Consider the following 12,426-nt stretch of genomic DNA (forward strand, 5'->3'; position numbering starts at 1 on the left):
AAACGCATCGACACTAAAGTCAGTTTGCTCGAGTTTATTCTGTTAAACGTATATATATATATATATATATATATATATATATATATATATATATATAGTAGAAAAAGCTTCAGTTGTAGTCATCTGGACTCAGTTTGAAAAAATAGACGTTTCGACTCTCATCCAAGAGTCATTGTCAATAAAAGAATTTAGGTCGAGAACTCCGATATTAATACTGTTCTGTGGTAAGACCCGCCCATTGGGAGGAGCCTTCCTGAAGTAGAAAGAGTTGTTTGTTTCAACAGAAACTCCCCCCTTGTGTCTACCGAGCTAGCCTATTCAGAATCTTAATGGGCTATTAGAATCCTCTTTGTCTTTGTGAGACCCTGGCTCAACCACCCTGAGTACCTGATTAGCATCTGAATGTCCTCTACCTTTCCAGGGGTTCAGTAACCCATTATAAATAACAGGAAGATTAAACCTTAGCCCTCCATTTCTGTTTAAAGAAGGTCTTTCTTTTTTTTAACAAAAATAGCTTCCTTGACTCCTCTTTCAAACCATCTTTTCTCCCTGCTTAAAACCTTCACCTCACCGTCTTCAAACGAGTGATTAGAGGCTTCAAGATGGAGATGCACGGCGCTCTGTGGTCCTGAACTTGTATTTCTTCTGTGCTGATAGAGCCTCTTGTGTAGAGGCTGTTTTGTCTCACCTATGTACCGTTCTTTACAGCTTTCTTCACTGCATTGGATCGAATAAACTACATTGCTCTGTTTTTGAGTCGGCAACTTGTCCTTTGGGTTGCCGACTCAAAAACAGAGCAATGTAGTTTATTCGAAGAGGACATTCAGATGCTAATCAGGTACTCAGGGTGGTTGAGCCAGGGTCTCACAAAGACAAAGAGGATTCTAATAGCCCATTAAGATTCTGAATAGGCTCGGTAGATACAAGGGGGGAGTTTCTGTTGAAACAAACAACTCTTTCTACTTCAGGAAGGCTCCTCCCAATGGGCGGGTCTTACCACAGAACAGTATTAATATCGGAGTTCTCGACCTAAATTCTGTTATTGACAATGACTCTTGGATGAGAGTCGAAACGTCTATTTTTTCAAACTGAGTCCAGATGACTACAACTGAAGCTTTCTCTACTATGGAACACGCCTGGACGAATGAGGGATTACACCGACATATATATATATATATATATATATATATAGATATAGATATAGATCTATAGATATATCTGTTCTGCGCACGCTGTAGAATAAACACCAGATTTATTTAGGCTCAAAGTTGTGTTGATCAGAAGTTCTATCGTTTCTCACTCAGTCGCGCAGCAGGAGCGGCGCAGCGCGGAGCAGACAGCTGTGGGGCTATGTCACGGGTGGGCGGGGCACACACACGCGCTCTGAGACTACGTCACGGGTTGGGCGGGGGAGCCAGATCGCTCTTCGCAAGGGTGGGGGCGAATATCAAACCAAGCCGTCTGCATTTCCGGGTTGGTGAGGGGGTCCAAGGTCTGGGTGATATTTCTAAACTATTATGTTAAGAGTGTTGCACAACCCTTATTATTATCAAATATACACTTAGGATAGACTACGAAACGTGGAAAAAAGCATGTTATGGCACCTTTAAGCTTGTATGCAGATTATTAGTCCTTAAATATGTGCGTGTCGGACGGATTTGACTGATATTTACGACTGAAATCCAGTTTTGCCGAATTTTTTGCTCTCCCACAAAGGGCAGGACTGCGGAGTGATCGAGGCGTTAGGGGACAAGTGTGGACATTCGGACACAGCCTAGGAAATTTAATATTCTGATTTCAAACCCATGTCTGTTTTGCAGTTGTGACTATTTACACACGGTAGAACCAAACGCAGCGCTCGTTCTTCTCGTTCTTCACGTTCCCCTTGTTCCGCTCGTTCCTCACGCCTCGTTCTTCCGCAGCACGCACCACGAGCTCGTCCCCACCCAGAACGCCGGCAGCAGCTTCTCCTGGGCGTCCGCCTTGAACTTGCTGATGACTCGCACCTCTCTGGCGCCCCCCTCCGGACCCTCCACCAGCAGGAACTTGATGATCCCGGCCGGCTGGTCCACGTAGATGCCCAGGGTCCCGGAGGGCGGCAGGGAGACGTCCGTGTTCTCCGCGTTGTGCCAAACCTGCGCCGCGGGGCAACGATGTCAGTCACACTTTCAAACGCACATGTTCTGCATCGTTTGTATTGTTCTGGTGTTTAAACTTGCGCTTGTGGTTTTGCTTTAAGACGTCTCCGGTTTTAGAATTTGAAATGATGTACGTACCAAGTCATCGTAATCGTAAGAACTAAAAAAAACAATAATCGTGACAATGATAGGAACAATGTTAATGTTCAGTTCATTCTATTATTCATTCAGAACGTTTGATTTAAAGATTTCAATGTTGGTTGGTCAAAGTACCAAAATCTTGGATAATGGTAAAATTGTATGAAGAACAACGTTGAAACGGGTTCGAAAGTGGGTCAGTGTTGCATATGTGTCCTCTGACTGTACCGTGAGAGGGTTTATCTCCAGTACCTGGTAGCAGGAGCCGGCCCAGCCCGCGCCCCAGGAGCAGCTGTTCTCCCCCAGACCACAGGGCCCGTCCTGGACCTTACGAGGAGCGCTCTCCTTGACCACACCCGCAACCACCCAGCCGTCGAAGTCCACCTCCCAGTACGCCCTGAAGCCAAAGACGCCCTCCTTGCACAGCACCTGCACCACAGAGAGGAACTTTATGAACACACGGTGAGCCACAGCCGACACAGGCAAGGCCGCTACAGTATGTGATCGGCCTCACCTTAAATCAAGTCTAAACCCTCCTTATAGTTATTATTCCTGAGGCCGAACTCAGCAATTCTCAAAAATTGGGAGGAGTATTCTAAAGGGGTGGGACTTGCCTGGGGGGAGTGCTCAAAAGGGGTGAGACTTGCCCGGGGTGAGTGGTCTAAAGGTGTTGGACTTGCCCGGGGGAGTGGTCTAAAGGGGTTGGACTTGCCCGGGGGAGTGGTCTAAAGGTGTTGGACTTGCCCGGGGGAGTGGTCTAAAGGTGTTGGACTTGCCCGGGGGAGTGGTCTAAAGGGGTTGGACTTGCCCGGGGGAGTGGTCTAAAGGTGTTGGACTTGCCCGGGGGAGTGGTCTAAAGGGGTTGGACTTGCCCGGGGGAGTGGTCTAAAGGTGTTGGACTTGCCCGGGGGAGTGGTCTAAAGGGGTTGGACTTGCCCGGGGGAGTGGTCTAAAGGTGTTGGACTTGCCCGGGGGAGTGGTCTAAAGGTGTTGGACTTGCCCGGGGGAGTGGTCTAAAGGGGTTGGACTTGCCCGGGGGAGTGGTCTAAAGGTGTTGGACTTGCCCGGGGGAGTGGTCTAAAGGTGTTGGACTTGCCCGGGGGAGTGGTCTAAAGGTGTTGGACTTGCCCGGGGGAGTGGTCTAAAGGTGTTGGACTTGCCCGGGGGAGTGGTCTAAAGGTGTTGGACTTGCCCGGGGGAGTGGTCTAAAGGGGTTGTACTTGCCTGGGGGGAGTGGTCGTAGCGCTCTGGTCTGACGGGATAAGGACACACAGCTTCTGAGGTTCTGGCCACTTTGGAGCCGCCTTCCGAGAGCCACAGCAGCTTCTGAGCCGTGCGATCGTCGAAGGTCAGAGGAAGCCAGTCTGAGGGAGAGGGAGGGTCAGGCCGTGCATTCCATATGTGTCCATCAAACATATTGTGAATAACTCGAACATGTTGTATAGGTTTGATTCATTTCATATGTTTGATCTCTGCTTCGCTCACTTTTGGCTCCATAAACAAACCTGAGCAGATTTCATCATGAGAAGGCGTGTCCAGGTAGTAAATACTTTATAATTAGAAGTTCAGATATGGGTTGAAATAGATTAAGGTTTGGGTTGAGATATACTTTATTGTCCTCTGCATTTGACCCATCCTTCAATGCCGCTGTCGAAACCTGCCCGGAGCAGGTCTTGGTTAGGTCGACTGTAGCTGGAAGATTTGACCTGCTGTGCATGTTTTGGGTTAACGGAGTAAACCAGAGGAAACCCACCAACCCAACCAGACACGGAGTGTTTGTGTGTGTGTGTGTGTGTGTGTTCATACGCTTGATGAAGTCGTCTCTGGAGGTCGGCTCTGGTAGAGCGGCGTCGTACGTCGGTGGCTGAAACTCTGAGGCGGCGCTGCTCTTCCTCCCTGAAACAAACACATGTCAGACTGACCCCATCTACCCCCAAACCACTGTTCAACTCAACTAATCAGCACAGAGGGGCCCCCAGTGCACAAAGGGACAGAGGGCCCCAGTGCACAGAGGGACAGAAGGGCCCAGAGCACAGAGCGGCCCAGTGCACAGAGGGGCCCAGACTCAATGCTATACTTCAGCAGGCGACCACCAAAGGGCCACACTGTGTCATAATCCCACTTCCAGGAAAGAGAGAAGACGTCACATGAAGAGACAATCACACAAAACCTGTGAATGGACCACACCAGAAGTGCAGGCCAACTTTATGCCTGGACAAAAAACACTTGCTTGAAGTCGCTTTTTTCTGCACAATTTGAAAAAAATACATACATTTCAGGTTTGTAAAATAAAAACACTTTTTCATGTAAAAATGTAAAATCTGTTACATCCCAGAACAGATACAGTAAAAGCAGCTCTTTAAGGTCTAAATGAGACCGCTGTGTGTGGTCTGAATTTATTGGAGCGTTAGGTTTTTCACCGTAAAGCATGCTAAGATTTGTGTCACCGGGACAGTAAACATTGCTGTGTATCTGAAAATATATATATATATATGTTTTTTTTTTTTTTTTTTATTAAATTAAAGTGAGAACACAAACTTAATGCATTAAGGACAAGGCATTAAACCTAAATGACCCATTTGACAAACTTATATCAAGGACCTGAGGTCAAATAGACTTATTTTTGGCACAAATGGAACCCCATACATTTGAGACACATAAAATAATGACATCTGATCCAAACCCTTTGAAAGTGGGACGTGCCCTCGGTCAGTTTGGTCTGGACTCTGGACCGGGCCTAAAGCCGAGACTCTTCTGAGAACAACTCGTGTCTAAGTCAAGTTTCATCTTCACATGACTCGTATACATGTTTGGACAGGCGTAATGTGAGCCGCCTCAGCTCTTTCAAACACTCCTACAGCTGTTTAAAGACACATACTGCATTATTCTGAATCAACTTCCATGAGCTTTAAACCTTGTGACAACAGAAAAGTTCATCTTTTTAGCTCCTGATATTTTAGAGAAAAACGTTTTGTAGAACAATTATGGTCTTTTTTTGGTTGAAATGACATTATTTCTCCAATAATTTTGCCTCTCAAAACTGCTTTGGCTGCGTCCCAGAGGATGGAGACATTTCACCACTGTCGCGTTCCTCTACAGATAAACTAAAATGAAGAACTACTTATATTAAGGTTCAACTCTAAGTGCCTGAAAAAAGAATGGTCTACGTCTCTATTAAAGCCGCTGAGTGACTTATGGTCAGTGATTTTGCGAGGGAACAAAGCCGCGGCTCAGATCAGCTGCCATAGAACATCATAAATCAGTTTGCGCTCATCGCTGTCCGTCACCGGAGCAAAGGCTTGTGCCGTGATGCTTCTGCCGCCGACTCGCTGTGTCAGCTCAGATTTCCACGCCATGAATCCTCCGCGTTCCGTCAGCGTGCAGTTAGTGGCCAAAGACAGGAAGAGTGCGGCTAATTATACTCCTGCATCCGCCGCAGAGAGAAGACTGATCATGAACTAACCCCTGACCAACACGACGACCTGAAGAGCGAGAGGGACATTCAGCGCCTCGGCCCCAGGACTGTTTTTAGACTATCGCTGAGTATTAATTAAACATTTAGATGTGATCGGGTAAGTGAGCGGAGGTGACAGGAGAACCACAGAGCCCCGAGGGGAGAACCACAAAGCCCCGAGGGGAGAGGCGGGATGGGGGGAACCACAGAGCCCCGAGGGGAGAGTCAGGATGGGGGAGAACCACAAAGCCCCGAGGGGAGAGGCGGGATGGGGGAGAACCACAGAGCCCCGAGGGGAGAACCACAAAGCCCCGAGGGGAGAGGCGGGATGGGGGGAACCACAGAGCCCCGAGGGGAGAGTCAGGATGGGGGAGAACCACAGAGCCCCGAGGGGAGAGGCAGGATGGGGGAGAACCACAAAGCCCCGAGGGGAGAAGCACAGAGCCCCAAGGGAAGAACCACAGAGCCCCGAGGGGAGAACCACAGAGCCCCGAGAGGAGAACCACAAAGCCCCAAGGGAAGAACCACAGAGCCCCGAGGGGTGAACCACAGAGCCCCGAGAGGAGAACCACAGAGCCCCGAGGGGAGAGGCGGGATGGGGAGAGAGCGGTGTGACGGGAGGAAAATGACCCTGATGGATGAGAGGCAGAGCTTTGGCCTGTGCCAGGACTAAATCTGCCCTGGACTGAAACTGGATCCGGATCTGATCTGGATTTCAAACACGTGTAAACCCCATAGCGCTAATGCTAAAGCTACCGCCGAGGCTAAGCTAATGAAGCTTTAGGAATATCTGACAATTAACAGCACAACACGAGCAGAAAGATGGGAACAGAGTGGAAACGTGACAAAGACAGTCAATATTAATCAAGTCTTAGTAACGAGGAAAATTCTGAAAAACTAAAGTATTTGAAGTAAAAACAAAATACACATTATCATTAAAGTTAGACATTATCCAGGCTTTATGAACTTTATGTGGGCACCTCAGCAGTGGATTTACTTTTGTTTATGTAGAAAGCATTTAATATTAATTCAGCTTTGATTTCTAAAAATAAAACACAACCTAAAGTTTAAGAGAAGCCTTTAAACCTAGAGTGGAAATGGAGACGAATAGCAACGAAGTGTGAATTTTGTTAGATAAAATTTGCCTCAAAATTCTGCAAACAATACACCATAATGGCAATGTGAAGGAATTAGATTTTTTTGCAAATTTATAAAAAAATAAAAGAACTACCTACACATTGGCTATGACACAAATTCCGCTCAGGTACATGTTTTTTCCTCTGATCGTCCCTGAGATGATTCTAAAGCTTGATTGGAGTCCATCTGTGGTACAGTCAGTTGATTGGACATGATTTGGAAAAGCACACAGCTGTCTATAGAAGGTCCCACACTGTGACATTAAAGCACAAACCAAGACATGAAGTCCAAGGAATTGTTTGTAAACCTCAGAGACAGGATTGTATCAAGCACAGAACTGGAGAAGGGACAGAAACATTTCTGCTGCACTGAAGGTTCCTCTGAGCACAGTGATTCTTCTGGAGCTGAGGACAGTCAAACTGAGCAATCAGAGGTGAACGTCAGGGCCGTGAACCTATACTCACCATCCAACCTGATGGAGCTTGAGAGGTTCTGCAAAGACCAATTGGATAAATAGGTGTGACAAGCCTGTAGCATTATACTCAAAAAGAACAAAGCACTGATCAAAGTCACTGGTCTCTGGTGAATCGAGCCTTCGAGCATCGTCACGGTCAGGCCCTGGAACAGGTCAGCTTCTTGTGGTCACTATTCAAACCATTGGCCACAATCCAACGTAACGAGGAGGGGCAGAGATGCAGAAAGGAAGTGGTTTCAAACTGGAGCTGTGATGTCAGCTTGTACCTGGCTGACGGACAGCACTAATGACAGGTTCAGCTTTCACATTAATGAGCTCAGGTTTGGAGCTGTCAGATTCTTGGATGAGTTTGTAGATAAACAACATGTGTCAGTAAGATTTATATTTCATCTTTTCCTTCTCTTCCTCACAAAGAGCTACGGCACATTTGGCGTCAAACTAATTCATCCTGAAATGAAAACTCAAACTTTATCAGAAACTGTGCCTTCTCTCAATAATCCCAGGTCCAGTCACAGCCTGACAATAGGCCCCGGGGCGACAGAGGAATGAATATTAGACTTTTTTGAATCGGAGACTATTTTATTACGTAACAAATTAATCTGTCAAGTGGGACATAAATAACCATCCATCTGCAGCCGTCTGCGCCTGAGGAGGAAGTCTGAGGTCAAAGTGATCAGGGCTGTCCCGAGAGGAAGGATTAAAACACCAACAAGAACAGGACAGGGACAGGACAGGACATGTGGCCAGAGGAGAGGCCAGGGGAGAGGCCCGAGGAGAGGCCAGGGGAGAGGCCAGAGGAGAAGCCAGGGGAGAGGCCAGGGGAGAGGCCAGAGGAGAGGCCAGGGGAGAGGCCAGAGGAGAGGCCAGGGGAGAGGCCAGAGGAGAGGCCAGAGGAGAGGCCAGGGGAGAGGCCAGGGGAGAGGCCAGAGGAGAGGCCAGGGGAGAGGCCAGGGGAGGCAGGGAGAGCGTTTCATTATCATTTATTATGAAGGTTTAAAATATATACTTTGTTAAAGTTATTAACTGCTGTATTAAGGCTAACCCTAACCCTTCAAACTTCCTATAAGTGATCTGTTCTTTTCTTCTGTATCTACCTCTGTATCTACCTGCCTTGCATCAATGAAATTTGCCCATGTGGGACAATAAAGGAATATCTTATCTTATCTTATCTTATCTTAAATAAACAACAAATAGTGTGAAAGGAACAGTTTGTGCAGAACGATGAGCTGAACCTGATCTCACGCTTTTACCATGAATCACCTGCAGATTGTGAATATCACTGTAAAAACACTGCGCTCGATTGTTGGGAAACTTGACTTTAACATTCTGGGAAAGCCAAAAGAGGCACCAAATGCCTGAAAATGTGGTTTGTTCTATTACAGTTTTTTTACGATTGAATAAACAAAATTTTGATTGTTTTGTTTAATTTAGCAAAACCCTGCACACAATTAGCAGAACCACAAACCCAATTAGCAAAACACCTTAGCTCCTTTGCAGAATGAAACACTCTTGTAAAAACTCTACACTAACTTATCAAAACCATATTTTTTTACCATGTGAAACACACACGTTGCATATGACTTAACTATGTTTGCACCAGTTACACACCAGTTACACACCAGTTACACACTGCTGTGGAAAACCTTAAACACTTTTGGCTAATTCTGCTTCTAAGTGCATAGAGTCGTATGGGTGAAGTACACAGTGAATTTGCAAAACATGGCTCGGATTTCACAACTATAAACACAATGTCTGCTCACACTTTTTGCAAACAATACACACAGTGAACACTACACACACTTGTGTGTGTTACTGTAGACACCACACAGGACACAAGACTAATGCTGTTGACAATGTCATTATTTTTTTCCATATACTCAAGCAAACATGGCGAAAAAAAAAAAAAAACATTTCCCAGTTTTCATGAACATTACATTTTATCCAGTACAAAAAAGAACCCCCCAAACTCCTCCCCCTCTTCCTCCTGCTTGAAGTCTTCCTCTTCCTCTACCTCCACCTTGACCTCCACCTCGACCTCCACCTCAGGCACGGCCTCTGCCTCCTTCTCCTCCTCCTCTTCCTCCTTCTCATCCTCACTTTTCCTCGTCCTTCCATTTTGGTTCAGTTTGGTGAACTCACCAGCTGCATTTTTATAGTGCTTAAATCTGATTGGTGTGTCTACAATTAAGCGATCTTGTGTTTGTGCGCCTGATGACAGTGTTCAATGGATTGACACATGGGTGTGGTCATTTGGCACATGGGTGTGGTCATTTGACAGTCAGTGCTTTAGAATTGCAAAGAAGTGACATCTCTATAAACTTCTGTGTCTTAAATTCATACAACTGTGTTGAGTGTTGTAAATCACTGTGTGTGTTGTTTTGCACAAAGTGTGAACTGACTTATTGTGTTTACAGTGGTGCAGATCTGAGGCCGAGTTTTTCTCCTTGAGTGTAAGGTTTTGATAATTGGACTATTTTAGTGTTTATTCAATTGTAAAAAAATTTAAACAAAAATTGAAGTTGCTATAGTAATTGGAACAAATGTGGATTTGTTTGATCAAATTGACTTGTGAAACACAAATACAATATTTTACTGTTAAGTTTAAATACCAATTTCACTTTTTGACTCAAATTCTGACTTCCTGTGAGGCGTTTTCTTTTCCTCTTCTTTGGTGGGAAAAGTCTTCCGTGTAAAAGAGGCAAACGAGTTAGATAACCACAAATGCCAAATCGGGCCGATTGAGAAATCACTCAGCGCAATGACAGTCTGAATGTGAGTATGTGACATGTGTGAGTGATGAAAGGTCAAAGGTAGAGTGCAGATTACACAGAACAAGCTTTTTATGACACTGTTGCATCATTATCCTTTTCATTTCTTCTGTGGAATCACAGAGGGTCAGAGGAAACGCGATGACAGGTCGAGGAGCCGAGGAGCCGGTTTTAAGTGCAGTGAAACCCGAACCTGCCCCAGAGACAGCCCTGTTGACATCATTAATGAGCCTGAGCCGCAGCCAGAGGGAGCGTCCAGGGGAAAGTGAGGATAAACGAGACCACCACAGCCCATAAACGACACATAAAACACGCTATAAAAGACACCTCCATCTGATGACTTGGAGATGTGAAGTTTGAGAGGAAACAAGGGAACAAACAAGGGACGCAGTCGACTAAAGACACACCCTTAATCGACTAAAGACACACCCTTAATCAACTAAAGACATGCCCTTAATCAACTAAAGACATGCCCTTAATCGACTAAAGACACACCCTTAATCAACTAAAGACACACCCTTAATCAACTAAAGACATGCCCTTAATCAACTAAAGACATGCCCTTAATTGACTAAAGACATGCCCTTAATCAACTAAAGACATGCCCTTAATCGACTAAAGACATGCCCTTAATTGACTAAAGACACACCCTTAATCAACTAAAGACATGCCCTTAATCGACTAAAGACATGCCCTTAATTGACTAAAGACACACCCTTAATCAACTAAAGACATGCCCTTAATTGACTAAAGACATGCCCTTAATTGACTAAAGACACACCCTTAATCAACTAAAGACATGCCCTTAATCAACTAAAGACATGCCCTTAATTGACTAAAGACACACCCTTAATCAACTAAAGACATGCCCTTAATCGTCTAAAGACACACCCGTAATCGATTACAGACACGCCCTTGATCGACTAAAGGCTGGATAACTTGAAATGAGCTCCCAAATCCTTATAACTTGAATAAAATAATTTGTCGAAGAATAAAACAAATGGACTTGTGACTAAAGCAGAACGCAGTGTTCTGAAAACTGGAAAACCCACAAATATTTTCCCTGATCATTTCTTTTATCCAGCCACAGCACAACATCTGCAAATTAATAATTAATTTCACTTTCTTTAGGATGTTCAATGACATTTACATTTCTACTAATCCAGAGCCAACTATTGATCATTTCAGCTGAGCATCATTAAAACGTTGTCTTTAAACTATGCACTGCAGTAAATAACAGGGCAGTTCAACTCACAAACGAAAGGACTATTTCTACCTCCAAAGTGATTTAATGTCACAGATTGTTCTAACGGGACAATGTGAGTTATTTCATGTTCTTCTTCAGTAAAACTTTAAAACCTGCCTCAGGTTAAAGTCAACGGTTAAGTTGTTTTAACTTAAACCTGAATTGTACATCATGTTAACTAATGACTTTTGTTAACAACATGTTGTCTTCACGTATGAGAACTTATTATGAGCTAAACATATTGTTCCAAGGTTTGTCAACTCATCTTTTAAAGCAGAAATTTAACTAAAACCTTTTCTTTAAATCAGCTTACAGTTATTAACAGTAAAAAGTCCATTTATAACAAATACGGTGATGTTATTAATGCAAAATGTCAAAAAATATGAAACATTTTTGGTTTTCTGATCCATTAACACAAATATTTTCTATGTAAAAGGCTTCAGTCGCCATATTTCAACATTTATTTGGTTAAAAACATATTTTAAAAGTCTCGTGTACAATAGAACTGTGGTTAGTTACAGCCCTTTATGTGACGAACAAAAGCTTTACATTTAAATCCTGTCACATTTACCACCACCACAAGAATATCACATTGTCGTCTTGAATTGTACCGGTAAAGTCCTTTTCCTGAGTGAAAATAAAGACTTGTCTCACCTCCTTTCTTGGGCACAGGCATGTTTCCTCTGGAGTTCAGTGCGTTTGTGGCTTTTGTCGATCGGACGCGAGGCTGGAGTGACTCTGAGACGTTTGGAGACGTGGACCTGCTTTTATCAACTCCACACGGCCCAGAGGAGGAGGAGGAGGAGGAGGAGGAGGAGGGAGGCGCGAGAGGCTCCAGGAATCACACAAGAGCTCGAGGAACGAAGAGGAGGAGGAGGAGGAACGAAGAGGAGGAGGAGGAATGAAGAGGAGGAGGAGGAGGAGGAGGAGGAGGAGGAGGAGGAATGAAGAGGAGGAGGAGGGACGAAGAGGAGGAGGAGGAGGAGGAATGAAGAGGAGGAGGAACGAAGAGGAGAAGGAATGAAGAGGAGGAGGAGGAATGAAGAGGAGGAGGAATGAAGAGGAGGAAT

At 45.0% G+C, this 12,426-nt stretch overlaps 1 protein-coding gene across 1 annotated transcript; it reads right to left on the reverse strand.

The window, feature by feature from the left end:
- Positions 1-1,715: 1,715 nt before the first annotated feature.
- On the reverse strand, positions 1,716-12,091 carry LOC140358077 (tripartite motif-containing protein 16). The gene is made up of 5 exons (XM_072442727.1): positions 12,011-12,091; positions 4,083-4,172; positions 3,501-3,640; positions 2,529-2,705; positions 1,716-2,135 (listed from the first exon to the last, which is right to left on the reverse strand). Exons 1-5 carry the CDS (start codon positions 12,030-12,032, stop codon positions 1,902-1,904), a joined length of 663 nt encoding a protein of 220 aa, XP_072298828.1. The 5' UTR covers positions 12,033-12,091; the 3' UTR covers positions 1,716-1,901.
- Positions 12,092-12,426: the final 335 nt, after the last annotated feature.

This window comes from Eucyclogobius newberryi, unplaced genomic scaffold (genome assembly GCF_026437365.1).
Source record: "Eucyclogobius newberryi isolate DKJ021-1_F unplaced genomic scaffold, fEucNew1.0.hap1 SCAF_13, whole genome shotgun sequence".
NCBI classification, from domain to species: domain Eukaryota; kingdom Metazoa; phylum Chordata; class Actinopteri; order Gobiiformes; family Gobiidae; genus Eucyclogobius; species Eucyclogobius newberryi.